General features: G+C 32.4%; 1 protein-coding gene across 1 annotated transcript in view; it reads left to right on the plus strand.

The window, feature by feature from the left end:
- Ddr (discoidin domain-containing receptor 2) overlaps window positions 1-7049 on the plus strand; it is a 978256-nt gene extending 971207 nt beyond the window's left edge. The window contains exon 16 of the mRNA XM_073967242.1: window positions 6052-7049. Within this exon, the coding sequence (XP_073823343.1) occupies window positions 6052-6118 (67 nt within the window). The 3' untranslated portion in view covers window positions 6119-7049. The remainder of the gene's footprint in view (window positions 1-6051) is intronic.
- The last annotated feature ends 18797 nt before the right edge of the window (window positions 7050-25846 follow it).

The following is a 25846-nucleotide window of genomic DNA, read 5'->3' on the forward strand; positions in this document are numbered from 1 at the left end:
CTGAAACACATTTCGTCCAAACATACTTGGGGTCTAAAACCATTATTTCGATGAGGCACATTTTGCCCGTATGAGAGTGTATATACCCTCGTTAGCATAAATGCTGAGGGTATAATCATGATAGATGAATTACTGGTTTTTTTACCCTCAGCCTTTAGACTAAAGGGGTTATATACACTTTGATACGACCAAAAATGTGCCTCATTGAAATAATGGTTTTAGACCCCAAGTATGTTTGTACGATATCCGTTTCAGACAATTTTGAGTAGATCTAGCAATGTCGGTCCGTCTGCCTGTCTGTCTGTCTGCATGTCTGGCTGGCTAATGCGCACGATAACTCTCGAACGAATCAATCAATTCGGTTCAAATTTTGGGTATCGAATTATTTTGTCCAGATTCGAAGATGGGCCATATAGGTCCACTCCTTCAGGTACCTCCCCCACAAATGTTCACAAATTGTCGCAAAACTTGTGCGCACGATAACTCTCGAAAGGAGAAAATGAATTGAACCAAACTTTGCATATAGTAATACTACCTCTAGGCATACATCAGGTTCGAATATGGATTATATCGGTCCACTCCTTCAGGTACCTCCCACACAAAATTTTAAATAAGTGCAGTTTAGTGACACCTCACGAATCGTTATGAAATTTTTTGTATCAGGATGTTCGTGCGGCCCCCGTTACGACATTGTAATTTTTTTCGAGGGCAAGTCCATAGTTCCCGAGATAATGGTGCATAACCTTAAAAAAAACGCTGAGTTGGCGTTGGCAGATGAATTTTGGTATAAATACTTATAGTTCACTGACAATGTCGAGAGCAAAAATTTGGGAAGGTCGGCCCACGTTTTGGGATAGTCCCCATGCAACGGTACTTCTTAATGTTTCGGTATTTTGAATATTTTAGCTAAACTTATCAACCAAATTGGTTGAATTTTGAGATGCGGGGTTTTCACTTTACAAAAAACTTTTCCGATAAAAATTTTGGACATAGGTCCACGTTTTGATATAGCTCCAATAGAACGGTATCGCCCGATTTTCGGTATTTTCAAGGTTTTAGCCACATTAAACAACCCATGTAGCTGATATTTGGTATTTAGTCTTCGCCAGGTCTTGCGAAATGTTTTTACAGAGAATTGTTGGTATTGGTTCACGTTTTGATATAACCCCCGTGGAACGGTACCGCCCAATTTTCGGTTTTTTATACCCTCAGCATTTATGCTAACGAGGGTATATACACTTTCATACGGGCAAAATGTGCCTCATCGAAATAATGGTTTTAGACCCCAAGTATGTTTGGACGAAATGCGTTTCAGACAATTTGGAGTCGATTTAGCCGTCCGTCTGTCTGTCTGGTTGGCGCACGATAACTCTCGAAGGGATAAACCGATTCGGTTAAATTTTGGCTTTCGTAATATTTTACCCAAACTTAGTTTAAGTTCGAAGATGGGCTATATCAGTCCACTCCTTCCGGTACCTCCGCCACAAAAGTTCGAAAATGTTCGGAAAATTTGTGCGTACGATAACTCTTGAAGGGAGTAACCGATTTGGTCCATACTTTGTCCATAGTGAAATGTCTACCAGACTTAGAAGAGGTTCCAATATGGACTCAATCGGTCCACTCCTTCGGGTACCTCCCACACAAAATTTGGGATAAGTTCAGTTTAGGACCAGCTCTCGAATCACTTTGATTTTTGTTTTAGCAACTTGTATTCACTGCCCCCCATACGACGGTACAAGTTTCATTAGGGGCAAGTCCATACTTCCTGAGAAAATAGCCTGAAAGTTGCACAAAACCCCTATGACCGTGTGAGGTGGTTGGAGCGCAAGAACGGATCTGCCGATTGGGTCCAAAATTTTCCCATAGTAATATTTTGTCCAAACATAGTGTAAGTTCGAAGATAAGCCATGTTGGTCCACTCCTTCAGGTACCTCCCCCACAAAAGTTCAAAAATTTTCGGAAAAACTGTTCGTGCGGTAACTCTTGAAGGGAGTGGCCGAATTGGTCCATACTTTACACATCCTAATATATCTACCAGATATAGATCAGGTTCAAATATGGACTATATTTGTCCACTCCGGTACCTCCCACCCAAAATTTCGGATAAGTTCACTTTAAGACCTGCAATCGAATCACTTTGATTTTTGTTGAAGCAACTTGCATTCGCTGCCTCAATTACGATGGTAAATTTTTTTCAGGGGCAAGTCCATACATCTTGAGCAAACAGCCCGAAGGGTGCAAAGACCCCCTATGGCACCATATGTAGTGGCTGGAGATCCACTTCCATAATGGTCAATGTCGATCCATTCCTTTAAGTATCTCCTCCGCAAAACTTTTGATCTTTAATCGTAATCAACATTTTTGTCGGTTCATACATCCAACATTTTTAAAACCCCCTAAATACATTCTTTTTTGGAAAAAATGTTTCAATACACAGGCTGAGGGTATATCTCTGTCGGCAAAGCTGACTGATACTTTTTTACTTGTTAAGAATAATTTTCATCCAACAATAAACGTGGATGTTTTTAAAGAATATGTTTGCATCCATCAATAAACATTGATTTTTTAAGAAAGTTTTTTCATCCATCACCACGACAATAAACGTAGATTTTTTAAAGAATATGTTTTCATCCAACCATAAACGTGGATTTTTTAAGAATATTTTCTCGTCCATCAATGAACGTGAATTTTTTTAGGAATATTTTTTCATCCATCACGACGACAATGAACGTGGATTTTTTTAAAAATATTTTTTCATCCATCACGACTACAATGAACGTAGATTTTTTTAATAATATTTTTTTTCATCTGGCCGAGAAACGTGGATTTTTTTCATCCATCATCAATATTTCATCCAATAAAAACATTTTTCATCCATCATCGTGGATTTTTTTTAATATTTTTTTATCCATCATTAAAGTTATAAACGTGGATTTTTTAAAAATATTTTTCATCCATCTTCGGACCAATAAACGTGAATTTTTTAAATATTTTTTCACCCATTATCGAGCCAATAAACGTTAATTTTTTAATAAATGTTTTTTCTTCCATCATCGGTCTAATAAACGTGGATTTTTTTTAAAAACATTTCTTTCGTCATCGGGCCTAGTAACGTATTTTTTTTAAATATTTTTCTGCTATCATCGGGACAATAAACGTGATTTTTTTTTTTTTAATATTTTTTTTCCATCATCGGTCCAAGAACGTGGATTTTTTAAAAAATATTTCTTCCATCATCGGGAAATTTAGGTGGATTTATGAAAAAAATATTTTTTCCATCACCGGGCCAATAAACGCTGATTTAAAAAAAAAATATGTTTTCTTCCATCACTGGATTTTTTAAAAAAAATATTTTTTTTCATCATCGCTCCAATAAACGTGAATTTTTTAGAAAGTATTTTTTCTTCCATCATCGGACCAATAAAAGTGGATTTTTTTTTAAAAAAATTTCTTCCGTCATCAGGCCAATTAAGGTTGATTTTTTAAAAAATATTTTTCACAAACCAAAAAAAAAAATCGAAGAGGGGATTGTTAAATAAATTGCGGTCAATGTTCACATTTTTATTTTTTTTAGGTTTTCACGATTTTGCTTGGAAATCGCAAGTGCTATTAAAATGGGATTAGAGATAGGATAAGGCGCGCCGGGCATGACCTTGTTTTGTAATGAGGCGATACAGTCAGTTCATTGTCCCAATTTCAAAATCAATACCTCAAAAATGACAAAACCTAGAAAAACGTCATAAAAGTCCAATTTCACATCTACAACATTAGCTCTCATCCCATTTCAATAGGACTTGCGGTTTCCAATAAAATCGTGAAAACCTAAAAACCCCAAAAAATGTGAACTTTGATCGCGATTAATTTAAAAAGCGTTCCGGCGATTTTGTTGTTTCTTTTTTCATTTTTCTCATGTATGAACATTGTAGTTTCAGAATCCGAAACAATTCCTGTGTGAGGACTTTCCACCATATGGAGGGTATAATTAAATTTGTCATTCCGTTTGTAACACATCGAAATATTCGTCGGAGACCATATAAAGTATATATATTATTGATCAGCATAAAATTCTATGTCGATTTGACCATGTCCGTCTGTCGGTCTGTCTGTCTGTTGAAATCAAGATACAGCTCGCAATTTTAAAGATAGAGAGTCAAAATTTGGTACAGAAGATTTTATTACTTGCAGGATGGTTGGTATTGAAAATGGGACATATCGGTCCACGTTTTAATAAAGCCCCCATAGAACGGTACCTCCCGATTTTCGGTATTTTGAAGGTTTTAGCTTCATTATCCTACCAAAATGGCTGAAATTTGGCACGTAATCTTCTTTAGGGGTATAAAACTTTCCCCCAGAATTTTGTCGGTATCGGTCCACACCTTCATATAGCCCCCATAGAACGGTACCTCCCGATTTTCGGTATTTTGAAGGTTTTATCTTCATTGTCACACCGAAATGGCTGAAATTTAGTACTTAGTCTACGTTGGTGGTATAAAACTTTCTTCCAGAACTTTGTCTGTATCGGTCCATGCCTTCATATAGCCCCCATAGAACGGTACCTCCCGATTTTCGGTATTTTGAACGTTGTGGCCTCAATATTTCACCGAAATGGCTGAAATTTGGTATTTAGACTTCGTTGGGGGTACTCAAACTTCCCCTTTAAATTTGTCGGTATAGGCCCACGCCTTCATATAGCCCCCATGGAAAGGTACCTCCCGAGTTTTCGTATTTTGAAGGTTGTGTCTTCAATATTCCACCAAAATGGTGAAATTTTGTATTTAGTCTTCAATGTGATATAAAACTGTTCGCCAGAAATATGTCTGTACAGGTCCACGCTTTCATATTGCCCCATTTCTGACTAAAATTCGTCGGTATAGGTCCACGTTTCGATATAGCCCTCATAGAACGGTACCTCCGGATTTTCGTAATACTGAAGATTGTGACGTCAATACCCAACCGAAATGGCTGAAATTCGTTATTTCGTCTTCCAAGAGTTATGAAATATTCCAGAAGAGTATTATCAGTATAGGTACAAGTCTTCCTATATCCCCATAGAACAAGCATGGTCACATTTGGCACGGCGGTGCCGATGATTTTCGGCAATTTACACGCACACGACCCGAATGCACAGAAAGAGCGTACAAAAGATAACAAATGTTTTGATTTCTTATTGTTTTACAGCTTGCGTGGATACAAACTTACTAACACACTGTTATAAGTTGCCAATATTTTGAATACATTCACATTTTCTCCGTTCTCTTTTTGGTCATGCCTGCCATAGAAGCTTATTTCTTGATTTTCGGTATTTTTTTAGTTTTAGCCACATTCTCTTACCGAAATATAGGAAATTTGGTATTTAGTCTTCTTTGAGCCTAAAAACTTTTCGTCAGAAATTTGTCGGTATAGATCGACGTTTTGAAATAGCCCCCATCGAATGGTGCCTCACATTGTTTTACCGAAATTGCTGAAATTTAGTATTAAGTCTTCTTCATACAAGAAAGGAAACTAATTATTCCATTTTACTTCAATACAACTTGTGGTGGAGGGTATAACAAGTTCGGCCCGGCCAAACTTAACGCCGTTCTTACTTGTTGGTTTGTTTAGATAGAACTACGTTTACCTTCCATGCTACAAAATTTCACAACCATAATAGAATGGTATTCAAATCATGATAGAGGAATTCCATTGATGCAATATACGATGGTGTACAGTGTTTTTAAGTTTTTATGCTACCTTTGATTAGAAGTAAAGTCATACCTTGAAATATTGATCTCTTTCATTATCGTATAAAGTCATCAAAAGCTATTTCTAAACACGTTTGAAGAAAAATGTATGTATAATCGCAATCATATAAATAAATTCCGCGGAAAACTAGTGCCCAGGGTAATTGGTGTAGGGTATCGCATGGTGGGCCCCGTCCGACCATAGCCCCCTTTTACTTTTTATTTTTATATCTTTCTTTTCTTAATACTTTCTTACTCCTATCGATAAAATAATGTGTTTCTTAATATTGCCTGCTTTAATACGTATTTGTTTTCTATTATATATTTGCAGGTATGATGAAACTTTTGTACACACAGACAGTAAGTTATCCACAGGTTTACCTTATTCAGTATTATAAATCACACATCAATAAATATGAACAATCTTAGCCTCACTGAATATTTATGGCTTAGGGAGAACTTTTAAAAGAATTAAAATTTCAACTACCATTCATATACTATAGGGAAAATAACAGAAACAAATATAGACATATTTTCAAATTCGCATTTAACTCTTTCTAAGGATTTCCCTTTCACAAAACTCTATATTCCAAATATGACAAAAAGTACATATTTGCCAACTAAAATAAAATAACTTCATTTTTAAACATTCAGGAATTAGTTGACGAGTCTCAAGATGACTTGTTTGTCTAACTTTTAAAGTCATTCTAATCTACCTCCTTCTAAGCTCAAGATCTAACAAAACCCTGATTGCTAAAGTATTAGCATAGTAGAGGAAAACAAATTAGATAAACCAAAAGTCCGTGGTTACCTGCCAAAATGGGGGATTAAAATATTGTTGGCGTTAAACAACAACGGCAACATCGAAGACACACAAAAGACTTAACTGAATAAATGAAGTACTTAAAGTTTAAAAGAAGAAGTAAGTGGACCAGCATGTGATTTCAGGCTTAACGAGAAAATCAACAACAACAACATCTTCATCAACGCAATCTACTACTTCTTGTTCTTCTTCTACTTTGTTGTTTATCCTTGTCTTTATTATGACCAAAAAGAAAAACATCAGTTTAAGCTTAAGAAACAACTTTGATGACAGCCATTTGTGCTTCCTTAAAGTATACATCAGCTGCTCCTGCATCATCACCATAGTCCTCCTCCTCACCATCATCATCATCATCATCATAATATTTTTCTTATCTACCAACCATAAAAATAAAGCAAAAACCAAATATTGTAATCAGTGGTTAAGGTGGTAGTGGTGGCGGTGACTGTGCTTGGCTTTTTCATAAAAAGAAATAATATTTGGATGGAAAAAAGAAGAAAAACAAATAACCACAACCACATCAAATGTTGAATAAGAAGAATACATTTCATATCCTTAAAAGATTTTTATAGTGTCCGTATTTTTTTATAAAATAGAAGAATCATAAATACATTTTGAAGAAGACTCATTACAAGATAAAATTAATCTTCGGTTTCACATCCATTTTCGGTTTTGTAATAAAAACGAAATTTCATTGGTCATGTATCATCTGCACAGCCGGACAAATTCGAAATATCTCACAAAATTGTTTATATATTAATTATATATTTAACAAAACTTACGAACCTGACAAAATGTTAAAGACAACAATTTAACAACATTTTCCTGCAACCACCCTTTGCAAACAAATTATTTTTCACTAACTGATTGAGCCATAGAAGCTTGACGTTAGTCTAAATTTCTGTCATATTGATATAGTCTCTTAATGTTTTGAGCTCGATTGTCCTGATATGGTCGAGTCCTTGTATTATGTAGCACCCTAGTAGCTGTTATCTCGGGTTTGTGAAGGACTGGCAATGACGGAGGTAGTGTTCCAAAGTTTCGTCTTCCTCTCTGCATGCCCTGCATTCACTGCTTTCCGCACAACCTATTTTTTGCAGGTGCGCTTGTAGACCCAGGTGTCCTGTAAGGATACCCGCCAGTCTACTAATGTCTTTTTTACTTAGTAAAAGCAGTCCCTTTGTTTTGTCCTCGTTGGGTTCTCCCATAGATTTTTTGTGTTTTTTTCTTGTCTTCTCTATTTCAGAGGGATATATGTGCATCTTTTGCCCATGCCTTTAGCTCTATGCGCGTCGCCTTTAAGGGCTTGGCGTTATCTAGGCTGACTTTAGGTTGCTCCCTGGCCTGTTTTGCTAAGGAGTTTGCTATTTCATTACCCCTAATCCCAATATGCCCTGGTACCCATATAATGTCTACCGTACCATGTCGGGAGTAGTTGTTAATAGACAGTATGCATTCCAAGACAGTTCTAGATTTCACTGCCTTGGCCGTTATAGTCGTGATGGCTGCTTTGCTGTCCGTAAGGATGTTCGCAGTGGTAGGCTTTGTGTGAGTGTCAACCCAGTTCAGACACTCTGTTATCGCTCGGATTTCCGCCTGAAGAATCGTATTATGATCGGGCAGTCGGAGGGAGATTTTCGTTTCCGGTTCCATTATATAGACCCAGTCCGGTTCTCCCCTCTAGCGCAGGCCCATCCGTTAACCCGCAGCTACCAGCGGGAATCTGTGCTAGAGTTCAATCGATCGACATGTCTCTGTCTTGTATTGAAACTTCACACAAAGCTACTTCACTAGTTTCAGGTATGCGGTCTGATACTATTTGGTTTATAGATCCACACGTTGTGACCTTTAGTATGTTTTGGGTGGTATGTTTGGTGGTCTCTACTGATCCACTCGCACGTCGACTTTAGTCTTGTAGCTGCGATGGCTGCCTCATACCTTACCTGAATTTCTATTGGGTATATAAACAAAATTGTTTCTAAAGCCCTAGTCGGTGTGGTCCTCATTGCCCCGCTAATGCTTAGGCAAGATGTTCTTTGGACTTTTTGCAATATCTTCGCATTGCATTTTTTTGACCATAACTGTCCACCATACCACAGACGCGTATGGTAAGATTGGTCTAATTACGCCTCTGTATAGCCAGAGTGTCATCCTAGGATCGAAACCCCATTTTGAGCCTATTGCCCTTCTACATGTCGACCAACATCATTGGGCCTTGTCGGCCCTTTCTTGAATATGGTCTTTTCAATTAAGTTTCCTATCCAGAATTACTCCTAGGTATTTAACTGTGCGGAAAATATTTATTGTCTTATTTAGGAAAACTGGTTCCTCGAAGTTTCCCACTTTCGTTTTCCTAGTAAATAGACATATTTCCGTTTTTTCTGGGTTAACGTTCAGACCTCTCCATTTTCTCGGCCTGTGTATGGGTTTTGGACATAAACTTCTTAATTTTCAAAACGTCGTTAACTCTATTAACCTGTTCGCAGAATAGCTTCCAGGAGTTACGTTTGGCGTTTCTTGTAATTTTGTTGTTGTATTCCTTCAATTTTTCCTGGTAGTTGTCCCAGAATACAGCTGCTTTTCTACGTTTTGCCCTATTATAAAGTATGCGGACCTCCTTGCCTTTATTCCTAATTTCCCTTGTCATCCAGGGTTTTTCGTAGGCGGATTTCCTTTCTCGAAGGGGACAACTTTCCGCGGATGACCTTACTAGTGCCTCAGTTAACTTTAGGACATTTCTATCTATGTCCTCCTTACTTAAGGTTTGGCGGTGGCATCGCTATTTTAAATCTAATATACCTAAGGTCTGAGAAAAAGTATTCTTCCAAAACCCTCCACTCATGTACCTATCTATCTAGTACTTCCTCCCTAACTCTATTAACAAAGGTTGGTGTATTTCCTGTGTTAAGTGTAATCAGGTCGTTAGTATTTAAGTAGTCTAAAAGGGCTTAACCCCTTTTGTTAGTGTTAGTACTACCCCACGAGATGTGGTGAGAGTTAGCATCGCTACCAACTAGTACTTCGTTACCTGTTAGCTTGATCCTTCTCACCAGTTGCTGTAAATCCGACGAAGGTGGTAATGTCGGGGAGTCGAACGGCAGGTATAGTGATGCCAGGTATATATTTCCATTCCCCTGCTTCAATACTGTGACGTCCGACGATGACAACTCTGGTGAAAAAAGAAAGCATAAGTTTTTGTGGCATATAATACAGGTCCTCGGGCGGGATCCCGTATTTGCGTAAAAAAGTTTATAATTTATATGGCTCAGTCCAGAAACTTTGTTTTTATGGTCCAAGATTTTTGGATTAAACCAATATGTATATTACCTTTAGTTGTTTTTTCCATCAGGGCTAGTTTGCCGTCTCTCTCCGAGGGAGGTTGACCTGGATGACCTCAATCAGGTAGTAGGTTAGCTTCCTGGGAGAAATTCTATTTAATTTCAGAGGCGAAATTATAGCTCTTCTCATAAAGAACAACAATTGTGAACACATAATATCCATCAAACTTCATCTTCAAGGTCAAAATCGTCAAGGTCACATTTCTTTTAAAATGTTTTCTCAGATTTTGGTCTACAGATAGCAAACCGTTCAAAATTGAAGCAAACCACCAACTACAAAAATTTACCTTAGATCTTAGTAAACATCTTTCTAAACAGTGCCACTAAGAAAACCTTCGGTAAAAATGTCCGCTGGATCCTCGAACAGACCCTTAACCACACAAAAATGTTGAATGGTACCACAAGGATTGGACAGACAGGGCCCAACTTTGAACATAAACTAAGTTTCGACAATATTTAGAGATCCAACGTTTGGACCAAATCGGTTGTTACGTATATGAGAAATCGCGCGTACAATTTTAGCGAATATTTTCGAACTTTTGTGGGGGAGGTACCGGAAGAAGTGGACCTATAATCACCACCTTCGAATTCCATCTAATATTCGAAGAAATATTACAATAGCCACAGTGTGGTTCGGTTCGAGCTCTCCAGCCACTACATATGGTGCCATAGCGGTTTTTTACAACTTTCGGGCTGTTTTCTCAAGAAGTATGAACTTACAAAAACTTTTACTGCCGTAATTGAGGCAGCCAAAGCAAGTTGCTTCAACAAAAATCAAAGTGATTCGAGAGTAGGTCTTAAAGTGAATTTACCCAAAATTTTGTGTGGGAGTAACCCGAAGGAGTGGACAAATATAATCCATATTCGAACCAGATCTATATCTGATATTAGGACATGTAAAGTATGGACCAAATCGGTCACTTCCATCAAGAGTTATCGTGCGCACAAATTTTCTGAACATTTTTGAACTTTTGTGGAGATGTACCGGAAGGAGTGGACCGATATAACCCATCTTCGAACTTAAACTAAGTTTGGACAAAATATGGCGAAAGCCAAATTTTGGACCAAATCGGTTCATCCATTCGAGAGTTATCGTGCGCACCAGCCAGACAGACAGACGGACGGACATTGCTAAATCGACTCCAAATTGTCTGAAACACATTTCGTCCAAACATACTTGGGGTTTAAAACCATTATTTCGATGAGGCACATTTTGCCCGTATGAAAGTGTATATACCCTCGTTGGCATAAATGCTGAGGGTATAAAAATCAAGATGAGCCATATCGGTCACTCCTTCGGGTACCTCCCCCACAAAAGTTCAAAATTTTTCTGTAAATGGTCTGAACAATAACTCTCGAAGGCAGCAATCGATTTGGTGCAAACTTTGCACATCCATATATACATCTGGTTCGAATATGGATAACATTGGTCCAGTCCTTCGGGTACATCCCACACAAAATGCGGATAAAGTGAAGTTTAAGAGCTCCTCTCGGATCGTTTTGAAGTTTGTTTCAGTAAGTTGACCCTGCGGTTCCCTTTACGACGGAAAAATTTTTTCTAGTGCAAATCCATACTTCCCGAGATATTGGCGTAAAAGCTCCAAGAAACCCTGACGGTACCAACCATCGTTTTGATTCTTTTTTCAGTAGGTTGTTCTAGCGGCCTCATTTACAACGTTACATTTTTTTCTGAAACAATGCATGTTACTGTTGCAACCCCTAAAAATTCAACCTTTTTGCAATTCAGTTACAAGAAACTTCGAAATAGAAATTTTTGTGGAATTTATGATCTGTACAGATCTACATCGTTTGAGTTTGAATCTTGTAATTCCATTATGGAATGTATGCGGTGACATTCAAGTGCGTAACTGCCGATTAACAGTTGTACTGCATATTATAGGTCATAACCCTCTGGGACATATTACAAGTTGTGGCATTCCCTCCTAGGCAATGACCAGAGAGGTATATTGCTGGAAGAGAAGATCAATACTCCACGTTTTGCACGTTTAATGAGGGCACATCAAATTTTAGACCAAATTGGTTGATTCGTTAAAAAGTTATCAAAGCATTTTAAGGAAAATTTTTTAACTTGTGTGGAACTTGCTTTAAGTATGGACAAAATATTACGAATACCAAAATCTTGTACCAAGTCGGTTAATCCCTTCGAGAGTTATCGAGCGTTCCAGCCAGCCAGCCAGACAGACGAACGGACGGACATCGATAAACCGACTCCAAGTAACAAAATAAAGAATATTAATATTGGTAACAAAATAAAGAATATGACTTTAATTAATCGAGCTATATGACCTAGGGAGATTACGTTGAAAAAATTGATTGATTGATGAATTCCTACATACACATCAACCGCTATGCGACGATAGTTTCGTGTGTGTAGGACTTCGCTAGATATACATTTTTCAATGTAATCTCCCTAGGTCATATACATAGCTCGATTAATTAAATTAATTAAAAACCTCACAAATAATGGTCCTCGCCCTATAAAGGCAAAATTTAAAAAAATAAAGAATAGTTGGTGGTGCACATATAATCGTTTAAACAACCCTTAATGTTCGTAACCGCGGCACATTCAGGCTACAATCAGAAGTTCGCATGATCAAATACAGCAGAGAGCGAAATAGAATAACATAAAAATATGAAGAGTGTTGAACTTGAAACCAAATTTCATCTCAATTGTTCTAAAAATAGAACATATATTTATTAACTCAAATTTTTCTTCACCATAGAAATTTCTTCAAAATGTACGGAAACGTAAAAGTGGCAAAACGTGCAAACAATCTAGCCGAAATATCAAAATCAACATATCAGCCATTCAGATGCCAGCAAACAAGCTGCTAGTTTCTACTCACCCAAATTTGTGTGGCAGGAAATAGCAGAAGAGAGAGTATCATTTTTGTTTTGTTTGTTTAAAGATAGGTGCTACTTTTTGGAATACGGGAACGGTTTTCTAGCACAAAATTGGTAAAACAGTTCTAAATGGTACTAGTTTGCAGGAACACAACTATTATTTCATGGTGGAGGGTATAAAAAGTTTGGCCCGGCCGAATCAACGCTTTTTACAGTGTTTTATTTAACTTGCTTTGGTGTCTGTTTAGTTCAAATCTAGAACTCATTTTTAATACAGTTGCAGTTCACCAATCGAACTGAAACTTTGCATACTTTTCAGATTTGGATGACAATACATGAATATGAAACCAAAACCAATATGGGTCCATTTTTTCCTATAGCCCGCATATAGCGGTACCACCCGATTTCAGGTGTTTTGAGGATTTTGTCTTCATTTTTTGTCCCAGTGGCCTGTAACATGGCATTTGGTGTTACCAATTGTATAGAAACTCCCCCACCAAAAATTGTGGACATGGTTCAGATTTTGGTGTAGCCCCCATATAACGGTATCACTTGATTTTAGGCAATTTAAAGTTTTTATCTACATTTTCGGCCTGAATTGGCTGTAATTTGGTTATCCACTTCTCAGTGGTCAAAAATATATTTACTTAAAAATATAAAATAATTAAAAAAAATAAGTTTCTGGGTTTTATTTATAAATGCACTTAAAACTAGAAAGTAATTTGTCGCTTAGCCTCAATAAGTATATCCTTCCTCATGATGGAATAACTCAAATAAAACGCTTGCATTTAAAATAAAAAGGGTCGTAAAATTAAATGGCAAGCGTTTTATTTGAGAGATGAGAAAGAATATACTTATTGAGGCTAAGCGACAAATTATTTTCTAGTTTTAAGTGCATTTATAAATAAAACAATGAAACTTAATTTTTATACCCTCAGCATTTATGCTAACGAGGGTATATAAACTTTCATACGGGCAAAATGTGCCTCATCGAAAAAATGGTTTTAGACCCCAAGTATGTTTGGACGAAATGTGTTTCAGACAATTTGGAGTCGATTGAGCAATGTCCGTCCGTCTGTCTGTCTGTCTGGCTGGCTGGAGCGCACGATAACTCTCGAACGGATCAACTGATTCGGTCCAAAATTTGACTTTCGTAATATTTTGTCCAAACTTAGTTTAAGTTCGAAGATGGGTTATATCGGTTCACTCCTTCCGGTACCTCCCCCACAAAAGTTCGAAAATGTTCGGAAAATTTTTACGTACGATAACTCTTGAAGGGAGTAACCGATTTGGTCCATATTTTGCATATGGTTAAATTCCACTCCTTCGAGTACCACACAAAATTTCGGAAAAGTTCAGTTTAGGACCTGCTCTCGAATCGCTTTGCTTTTTGTTGTAGCAACTTGTATTAACTGCCCCCCATACGACGGTACACGTTTCATGAGGGGCAAGTCCATACTCCCTGAGAAAATAGCCTTGAAAGAAAAATTTCGGTCCAAAAGTTCAAAAATGTTTGAAAAATTGTGGGATGGGAGTGAACGATTTGGTCCATACTTTACACATCCTAATATATTTACCAGATATAGATCAGGTTCGAATATAGACTATATTTGTTTTGTTCACTCCTTCTTGTACCTCCCACACAAAATTTTGGATAAATTCGAATCACTTTGATTTTTTTTGAAGCATCTTGCATTCTCTTCCTCAATTACGACAGTAAAAGTTTTTTCAGGGGCAAGTCCATACTTCTTGAGAAAACGGCCCGGAAAGAGTAAAAAACCCCTATGGCACCATATGTAGTGGCTGTAGAGCTCGAACCGATTACTGCGTTCGTCCACACTTTGGATATCGCAATTTTTGTTCGAATAGTAGATGAAATTGGAAGGTAGTGCTTATAGTCCACTGCTTCCTGTTCCTCTCCCACAAAAGTTCGAAAATATTCGCTAAAATGATAAGCACAATATCTCACAAACGTAGCAACCGATTTGGTCCAAATTTTCGATCTCGAAATATTTTGTCCAAGCTTAGTTTATGTTCAAATTTGGGCCCTATCGGTCCAATCCTAGGGGTACCACCCATACAAGTGTTCAACATATTTTTGTAGTTAAGGGTCTGTTCGAAGATCCTTTGGACATTTTTTTTTTTTTTGAAAGAAAAATTATTTCAATCCACACAGGCTGAGGGTATATCACTGTCGGCAAAACCGACTGATACTTTTTTATGCCCATACCTATATACGTCCGTATACCCAGGGCGTGTGTGGTGAAAAAAGTAGAACACATGTATTCTTATGAGAACTACCGAAATACGTCGAGCGTATACTTTTTGTAAGTTGAACAAATTCAACTATGACAGAACGTTTTGTATGCATGTATGTGTGTGTTTTGTATTTTGAAAACAAAAGCCCAACAAAACCTGAAATCCAATTAATTACAAAGGAAAATTATTTATTTTACGAATGAAAACATTAAATTAGTTTTGGTCGCGGATTTGGTGTTTTAAATGTGATTTTGTACTCAACGTATTTGGGTAATACGGACGCTCAGAGAGTGTTGTTGTGGTAGAGAGGTGAAATATTTGTGTACGTCCCGTCGTTATTTAGGATTAGCAGTTACTTGTTTTTAATTATTTTTTATTTATTTTTAGTATGTATTTAGACATAAGGAGTATATTTCTGGCCATGAAGCCGCTTTATACTTTTTTCTAGTTGGACTTTACATATAATAGTAGTCAACATAAAGTCGTCCTACAAAAGGTCTTCTTTTTAAAATACAGTATATTTGCTCGTAATAAAAGGTCTTCTCATATAAAACTTAGCACATGTAAAACATCGAAATGCCAGGAGTTCTAGATACGCCGTCTTGCGTAAATCAGTATTAATATTTGTAGAGTAGTAGCTCTTCATATAGAAATTCAGCAGGTCTCCAGTAGTTTTTCCATAGAAATAATATAACTTCTAAAGAAGGCCAGTTTTATAGTCGGTATAAGTATTGAAGGTCTGTAAGATTTCTCAAGAGATCATTTAAGGGGTTATGGCCACTTACAAATTTTACAAAATCGAAAAAATTTTATTGACTCATTTTAAAGTACAGGTAGAATAGAATATGTGGCAAAAATTTCGAGTCGATTGGACAAAAATTAGCTGAGATATGAGCGTTAGAAAGGGAAAATTCATTGTGTTCATTGTGACTTATATGTAACATCGAAGTTTGAAATGCGGTTTTCTCAAAATGACATTTTGGAATGCGGTGCCCACTGTAGCTCGAAAACGAATGATCCGATCTTCATATGGTTTTATGGGATTATTATACATATAAAAAGTTTGCACTTAAGCGAGATACTTTTAAAAAAAATTTGACGGATTTATGGCGAAAAAAACTATCAATTTTTTGAGTTAAAATCGAAATTTCGATTTTGGCAGCACACAATTTTTTTAAAAATTGATATTTTTCAATTCCACTTCGCTTAAGTACAAGATTATTAGGTTCTTAATGATCCTACAATAACATATGCTGATCGGTTTATTTGTTTTGAAACTACAGTGGGCACCGCAAACTGCGTTCAGTAGGCGGCCATTTGTCGGAACATTGTGCAATATATTTCAACAAAAAAATTTCAAAAGTAGATCAAGGTGCGGTCTATCAGATAATAACAAAATCTTCTGAAAAAATTTGGTAGATTTCTTGTAAAAAAATCATGAAAAATGTAATTTTTAGTGCTCAATAAGTGGCCATAACCCCTTAAAACATATACGAGTACGTCTTCTGACACATTTTAATTAATGTTCCGTCTATGGTCAAGATAAATCGGTGAAAAAGGTTAATCAAAAAGAAAAATATCAAAGAATTCGCTTTCTGCCCGGGTAATTTTTCACTGAATCGACCAAATATATTTTTTTTAGTGATACCAGTGGTACTTAGCAAAGAAAACTGTTAATGTTCTCATGTTTCGGGAATATAAATATTCTAAACCTGTGCGGTCAGCAGTCATATATGGAGTGTAGGAAATTTTTAAAAACAGCATCATTTGAAAAAATCTATGTTTGAAAAAATTCTTTAAAAAATCTACGTTTGAAAAAATTCTTTAAAAAATCTACTTTTGAAAAAATTTTAAAAAAACAACGTTTCAAAAAATTCTTTAAAAAATCTACTTTTGAAAAAATTCTTAAAAAATCCCCGCTTGACAAAATTCTTTAAAAATCCACGTTTGAAAAAAATCTACTTTGGAAACATATTCATTAAAAAATTCTCGTTCTTTAAACAATTCACAATTCAAAAACCAGTAAGGAAAGAATCAAAGTCGGGCGGGGCCGACTATATGATACCCTACACCACTGTGAATATGTAAAATATAAATCGGAGCTATATCCAGATCTTAACCGATTTTGATATAATTTGGCACATTTATTTCCAGACCGAATTCAGTCACACATTCCAAATTTCATCGAAATCGGACTTATATATCGTGTTTGGAGCAGAAAATACACGAAATCGGCCGAAAATATATATGGGTGCTATATCCAAATCTGAACCGATTTCGATATAATTTGGCACATTTATTTCTAGACTGAATTCAGTCACACATTCCAAATTTCATAGAAATCGGAAATATATAGCGTGTTTGGTACAGAAAATACATGAAATCGGCCGAAAATATATATGGGAGCTATATCCAAATCTGAACCGATTTCTATATAATTTGGCACATTTATTTCTAGACTGAATTCGGTCACACATTCCAAATTTCATCGAAATCGGAAATATATAGCGTGTTTGGTACAGAAAATACGTGAAATCGGCCGAAAATGTATATGGGAGCTATATCCAAATCGGATCCGATTTCGATATAATTTGGCACACTTATTTCTAGACTGAATTCAGTCAAACATTCCAAATTTCATCAAAATTCGACGTCTATAGCGTGTTTGGTGCAGCAAATACGTGAAATCGGGCGAACATATATATGGGAGCTATATCCAAATTTGAACCGATTTTCACCAAAAGCAATAGCGTTCTTCCTACGGCTAAAAAAGTTGCAGTCCCCAATTTTCAGCTGAATCGGACAAAAAATGCGACCTGCATGTTGCGAACAAAAATACATGGACAGACGGATAGACAGACAGACAGACGGACGGACACGCATAAATCGACTGAGAAAGTGATTATAAGTATATCCCCAAAAGGAACTGTGGGTCTATTTCGTTTCCTTTTGTATGTTACATACAAATTGCAAAGACATAATACCCCTTACCACTGTGTGGTCCAGGGTATAAAAATCTTTGAAAATCCACGTTGAAAAAAATCTTTAAAACTATTGTTAAAAAAAGTCACTTTTGAAGAAAAAACTTCAAAACATTTCCTTAAAAAAGTAACGTTTATTTAAAATTTTTTTAATAATCCTCGTTTATTGAAAAAAAATCTTTAAAATTTTTTTAGTCTTAAATAAGTAGTTAAATAAGTAGTCACTACTTTTAGTAACTACATATTTAAGTGGCCAAAAAATAACGACTTATTTGGAGCGACATGAGTAATGAGTATTTTTGCTGGGTAAGAACAAGTTCGAAAATAGACTTTATCAGTTCAGACATTAGGACATATTTCTATAAAAGTAAAAAACTTTTTAGAGGTGGTAGTGCTTGCAGTCCTGATTGCAAGGGTTAAAAAATTTGCTAAGTCCTTACATCCCGAGACATGGTATCCTTAAAAAACAACGTGGATTTTTTAAAGAATATTTTTTCCAACGACGTGGATTTTTTAAAGAATATTTTTTCCAACTACGTGGATTTTTTAAAGAATATTTTTTCCAACTACGTGGATTTTTTAAAGAATATTTTTTCCAACTTCGTGGATTTTTTAAAGAATATTTTTTTTAATAAACGCGGATTTTTTGAAGATTTTTTTTCGCGTTTATTAAAAAAGTCTTCAAAAAATCCGCGTTTATTAAAAAAATATTCTCAAAAATCCACGTTGTTGGAAAAAATATTCTTTAAAATGTCCACGTTGTTGGAAAAATATTCTTTAAAATATCCACGTTGTTGGAAAAAATATTCTTTAAAATATCCACGTTGTTGGAAAAAATATTCTTTAAAATATCCACGTTGTTGGAAAAAATATTCTTTAAAATATCCACGTTGTTGGAAAAAATATTTTTTAACATATCCACGTTGTTTTTAGGTATACCATGATTTGGGATGTAAGGACTTAGCAAAGAAAAATTTTTTACTCTTGCAATCAGGACTGCAAGCACTACCACCTCTGTAAAGTTTTTTACTTTTATAGAGAGATGTCCGAAGGTCTGAACTGATAAAGTCTATTTTCGAACTTGTTCTTACCCAGCAAAAATACTCATTACTTATGTCGCTCAAAATAAGTCGTTATTTTTTGGCCACTTAAATAAGTAGTTACTAAACGTCGTGACTACTTATTTAACTACTTATATAAGTGGTCAAAAAATAACTACTTATTTCGAGAGACATGCCATTGTTAAAATAATGGGTTAGTAGGGTGTTTTGTAATGAGTATTTTGCTGTGTAGTTAAGCCACAAAGCAGGTCCGCCTAGGTTACGAAAGCTCAATTAATTTAAGGAATTAAATTTTTCACAAATAATAAACTACGTCCTAATAAGACAACAATAAATAAGAAACTATCTATAGTTTGATATGAGAAATTTGCTTATACGTTATTTCCCTTTGATCCATTTGTTGTTGTTATTCTTGAAAAAAAACAAACAGTGGATATGGCAACTGACATTGTAGGGAAAGCAAAACAAACTTTTGCCCAAAGATGATGGCTATAATTAAGTAAATTAATAAAAGAACATGCTGTAATTAACAAACATGTATGTATGTATGAATTAGTGTTTGGAACATTCGAACAAAAAAATGTTGTTAATTATATTTGTGCTTTTTGATAAATGAATGCGAAAAGTCTTTAACACACACACGAAATCACTGAAAACAAATGAAATCAAAAAAACATCTTCTAAGAAGAAGGAAAAGAACTGTCATTAGAATATGAAGGATGTTGGGATGCGATGGAATGAGAGATAGGATCCTGTTATGGTTTTCATAATACAATAATTAATGAAATGATGCTGCGTCTCAAAAACATTCATGAATAAATAAAATTAAATTAATGTAAATCAGATAAACATCTTTGAAATAATGGAGGCCAACAATGGCCAATACAAAAGCATGAGAAAAAATCTGTTGATGTGGATGTTCATGATGTCGCTGTTGATGATGCGTCGTTGTAATAAGCTACCCTCTCCTGGGTTTTTAAATAAACTATTAAGATCAAAGATAAGTGAATCCGAGAAATGAACAAAAAAGCTGCGTTAAATGGAATTGCCATGAAAATATTTGTTTTCCTTTTTTTGAAGTATAAAGGATAGGTTTGTTTGGTGGGGAGGGGGAGGGAAAATATTCCGGAAAATGAATTGTAAATCAAAGAAAAAACACAAAACAAATATATCATAGCATAGAATTGCGGAAGTAGATTGGTGCGAGGAGGGACATACAAAACGATAAACATTTAATATAAATTAAGACATTCTTCGTGGAATTGTTTTGCAATGGTTATGGGTAAAGATTTCAAATGCGGAAATATTAAATTGCTGCAACAAATATAAAAAACCGTTAATATTCTTAATCTGTGAGGTCTTCAGTAATATATGGAGTGTAGGAAATTCTTTAAAAAAGCATCATTTGAAAAAATTATTAAAAAATCAGCGTTTGACAAAAATTCTTAAAAAAAATCTCTGTTTGAAAAAAAATTCTTGAAAACATACAAATTTGAAAAAAAAATCTTTAAACATTTCTTTAAAAAATCCACGTTTATTGAAAAAAATATTTAAAAAATCTACGATTATTGAAAAAAATCTTTAAAAAATCCACATTTATTGAAAAAAAAAATATTTAAAAAAATCCACGTTTATTGAAAAAAAAATCTTTAAAAAATTCTTTAAAAAATCCACGGTTATTGAAAAAAATCTTTAAAAAATCCACGTTTATTGAAAAAAATCTTTAAAAAATCCACGTTTAATAAAAAAAATCTTTAAAAAATCCACGTTTAATAAAAAAAATCTTTAAAAATTTCTTTAAAAAATCCACGTTTATTGAAAAAAAATCTTTAAAAATTTCTTTAAAAAATCCAAGTTTATTGAAAAAAAATCTTAAAAATTACTTTAAAAAATCCACGTTTATTGAAAAAAATCTTAAACAATTTCTTTAAAAAATCCACGTTTATTGAAAAAAAAAATCTTTAAAAAATCCACGTTTAATGAAAAAAAATCTTAAAAATTACTTTAAAAAATCCACGTTTATTGAAAAAAAATCTTAAACAATTTCTTTAAAAAATCCACGTTTATTGAAAAAAAATCTTTAAAAAATCCACGTTAATTGAAAAAAAATCTTTAAAAATTTCGTTAAAAATTTCTTTAAAAAATCCACGTTTATTGAAAAAAAAATCTTTAAAAAATCCACGTTAATTGAAAAAAAAATCTTTAAAAATTTCGTTAAAAATTTCTTTAAAAAATCCACGTTTATTGAAAAAAATCTTTAAAAATTTCTTTAAAAAATCCACGTTTATTGAACAAAAATCTTTAAAAATATCGTTAAAAATTTCTTTAAAAAATCCACGTTTATTGAAAAAAAATCTTTAAAAATTTCGTTAAAATTTTCTTTAAAAAATCCACGTTTATTGAAAAAAAATCTTTAAAAATTTCTTTAAAAAATCCACGTTTATTGAAAATAAATCTTTAAAAATTTCTTTAAAAAATCCACGTTTATTGAAAAAAAATCTTTAAAAATATCGTTAAAAATTTCTTTAAAAAATCCACGTTTATTGAAAAAAAATCTTTAAAAATATCGTTAAAAATTTCTTTAAAAAATCCACGTTTATTGAAAAGAAATCTTTAAAAATATCGTTAAAAATTTCTTTAAAATATCCACGTTTATTGAAAAAAAAAATCTTTAAAAATTTCTTTAAAAAATCCACGTTTAATGAAAAAAAATCTTTAAAAATTTCTTTAAAAAATCCACGTTTAATGAAAAAAAATCTTTAAAAATTTCTTTAAAAAATCCACGTTTAATGAAAAAAAATCTTTAAAAATTTCTTTAAAAAATCCACGTTTAATGAAAAAAAATCTTTAAAAATTTCTTTAAAAAATCCACGTTTAATGAAAAAAAATCTTTAAAAATTTCTTTAAAAAATCCACGTTTAATGAAAAAAAATCTTTAAAAATTTCTTTAAAAAATCCACGTTTAATGAAAAAAAATCTTTAAAAATTTCTTTAAAAAATCCACGTTTAATGAAAAAAAATCTTTAAAAATTTCTTTAAAAAATCCACGTTTAATGAAAAAAAATCTTTAAAAATTTCTTTAAAAAATCCACGTTTAATGAAAAAAAATCTTTAAAAATTTCTTAAAAAAATTCACGTTTAATGAAAAAAAATCTTTAAAAATTTCTTTAAAAAATCCACGTTTAAGAAAAACAAAATCTTTAAAAATTTATTTAAAAAATCCACGTTTAATGAAAAAAAAATCTTTAAAAAATCCACGTTTATTGAAAAAAAAAATCTTTAAAAAATCCACGTTTATTGAAAAAAAAATCTTTAAAAAATTCACGTTTATTGAAAAAAAATCTTTAAAAAATCCAGGTTTATTGAAAAAAAAAATCTTCAAAAAATCCACGTTTATTGAAAAAAAAAATCTTTAAAAAATCCACGTTTATTGAAAAAAAATCTTTAAAAAATCCACGTTTATTGAAAAAAATCTTTAAAAAATCCACGTTTAATGAAAAAAAATCTTAAAAATTTCTTTAAAAAATCCACGTTTATTGAAAAAAAAATCTTTAAAAAATCCACGTTTAATGAAAAAAATCTTAAAAATTTCTTTAAAAAATCCACGTTTATTGAAAAAAAATCTTTAAAAAATCCACGTTTATTGAAAAAAAATCTTTTAAAATTTCGTTAAAAATTTCTTTAAAAAATCCACGTTTATTGAAAAAAAATCTTTAAAAATTTCGTTAAAAATTTCTTTAAAAAATTCACGTTTATTGAAAAAAAATCTTTAAAAATTTCGTTAAAAATTTCTTTAAAAAATCCACGTTTATTGAAAAAAATCTTTAAAAATTTCTTTAAAAAATCCACGTTTATTGAAAAAAAAAATCTTTAAAAATTTCTTTAAAAAATCCACGTTTATTGAAAATAAATCTTTAAAAATTTCTTTAAAAAATCCACGTTTATTGAAAAAAAATCTTTAAAAATATCGTTAAAAATTTCTTTAAAAAATCCACGTTTATTGAAAAAAAATCTTTAAAAATATCGTTAAAAATTTCTTTAAAAAATCCACGTTTATTGAAAAGAAATCTTTAAAAATATCGTTAAAAATGTCTTTAAAATATCCACGTTTATTAAAAAAAAAATCTTTAAAAATTTCTTTAAAAAATCCACGTTTAATGAAAAAAAATCTTTAAAAATTTCTTTAAAAAATCCACGTTTAATGAAAAAAAAATCTTTAAAAATTTCTTTAAAAAATTCACGTTTAATGAAAAAAAATCTTTAAAAATTTCTTTAAAAAATCCACGTTTAATGAAAACAAAATCTTTAAAAATTTCTTTAAAAAATCCACGTTTAATGAAAACAAAATCTTTAAAAATTTATTTAAAAAATCCACGTTTAATGAAAAAAAATCTTTAAAAATTTCTTTAAAAAATCCACGTTTAATGAAAAAAAATCTTTAAAAATTTCTTAAAAAAATCCACGTTTAATGAAAAAAAATCTTTAAAAATTTCTTTAAAAAATCCACGTTTAATGAAAACAAAATCTTTAAAAATTTATTTAAAAAATCCGCGTTTAATGAAAAAAAAATCTTTAAAAAATCCACGTTTATTGAAAAAAAAATCTTTAAAAAATCCACGTTTATTGAAAAAAAAAATCTTTAAAAAATTCACGTTTATTGAAAAAAAATCTTTAAAAAATCCAGGTTTATTGAAAAAAAAATCTTCAAAAAATCCACGTTTATTGAAAAAAAAAATCTTTAAAAAATCCACGTTTATTGAAAAAAAATCTTTAAAAAATCCACGTTTATTGAAAAAAATCTTTAAAAAATCCACGTTTAATGAAAAAAAATCTTAAAAATTTCTTTAAAAAATCCACGTTTATTGAAAAAAAATCTTTAAAAAATCCACGTTTAATGAAAAAAAATCTTAAAAATTTCTTTAAAAAATCCACGTTTATTGAAAAAAAATCTTTAAAAAATCCACGTTTATTGAAAAAAAATCTTTTAAAATTTCGTTAAAAATTTCTTTAAAAAATCCACGTTTATTGAAAAAAAATCTTTAAAAATTTCGTTAAAAATTTCTTTAAAAAATTCACGTTTATTGAAAAAAAATCTTTAAAAATTTCGTTAAAAATTTCTTTAAAAAATCCACGTTTATTGAAAAAAATCTTTAAAAATTTCGTTAAAAATTTCTTTAAAAAATCCACGTTTATTGAAAAAAAATCTTTAAAAATTTCGTTAAAAATTTCTTTAAAAAATCCACGTTTATTGAAAAAAAAAATCTTTAAAAATTTCTTTAAAAAATCCACGTTTATTGAAAAAAAATCTTTAAAAAATCCACGTTTATTGAAAAAAAAAATCTTTAAAAAATCCATGTTTATTGAAAAAAATCTTTAAAAATTTCTTTAAAAAATCCACGTTTATTGAAAAAAAAATCTTTAAAAATTTCTTTAAAAAATCCACGTCTATTGAAAAAAAATCTTTAAAAATTTCTTTAAAAAATCCGCGTTTATTGAACAAAAATCTTTAAAAATTTCTTTAAAAAATCCACGTTTATTGAAAAAAAATCTTTAAAAATTTCTTTAAAAAATCCACGTCTATTGAAAACAAATCTTTAAAAATTTCTTTAAAAAATCCGCGTTTATTGAACAAAAATCTTTAAAAATTTCTTTTAAAAATCCACGTTGTTGGAAAAACTGTTCTTTAAAAAATCCACGTTGTTGGAAAAAATATTCTTTAAAAAATCCACGTTGTTGGAAAAAATATTCTTTAAAAAATCCACGTTGTTGGAAAAAATATTCTTTAAAAAATCCACGTTGTTGAAAAAAAAATATTCTTTAAAAAATCCACGTTGTTGGAAAAAATATTCTTTAAAAAATCCACGTTTAAAATCTTATTTTTTACCCCACTCTCACTTTTAATTATTTTTGTATGATACTTGTTTTTGTTCATTTATCTTTCCATAATGTTACGCCAACCTTTTTCATCCATAAATCCTGTCAAGTAGAAATAATCATTAATTAGCCCCTAAAAAATTGAATAGATAAAGAAAACCTCGAACAATACAGTTCTCAAACTAAAACCCTTTCAATTCTCATTTACAACTTTTTTATTTATCCTTTATTGCGCCTTGTTGTTGTTGCTTTTGTAGCAACAGCTTAAAAACACAACTAAATGTTCGTTCTTTTTCAAGTTATAGACAATTTCTGGTACTTTTGCCAATTAGCTCTTCATTAAGAGGCCCACATAAAACTGTCAGAAAACGACGAAATAACAAATAAACAGCAACCCAACAAAAGCAACAAAAAATAAAACTTTCAGTTAATACAACAGCAGCCATCCTATCTATCCTTTAGCTGTAAATCCATTTAGACTACCTTTTTCAAACCTGAATGCCACTCAACCCAAGAAGAAACCCATGAAACATAAGAAGCAAGCGGGTATATGTAAGAGAAAAACCATCACTTGACTTATTTATTTCATTATCTTCAATTGACAGCACAAAAGGTTGTCCAAAAATTATGTGTTCTCTCGCTCGATGTTTTTGTTTTTTGCCCCAGGCTAGGAAAATAACAGCAGCAACAATCAAACGATTGTTTTTTGTGCGAAATGAAAACAAAAGAAAGAAGACAAAACATTTAAACGAAATACACATTTCCTATGAAAACAAAACAACAACAACGAGAAGAGCATCATTCGTAGCATAAAAATCAAAATGTTAACAACACATTTGCACAATGAAGATACAAAAGGTTAAATCACACAGTTTTTCATTAAAACACCGATAGCATTACAAAGAAGAAAGGATAAGGCCAATAT

This window comes from Musca autumnalis, unplaced genomic scaffold (assembly GCF_047663935.1).
Source record: "Musca autumnalis isolate F117 unplaced genomic scaffold, ASM4766393v1 scaffold_2, whole genome shotgun sequence".
Taxonomy (NCBI): Eukaryota; Metazoa; Arthropoda; class Insecta; order Diptera; family Muscidae; genus Musca; species Musca autumnalis.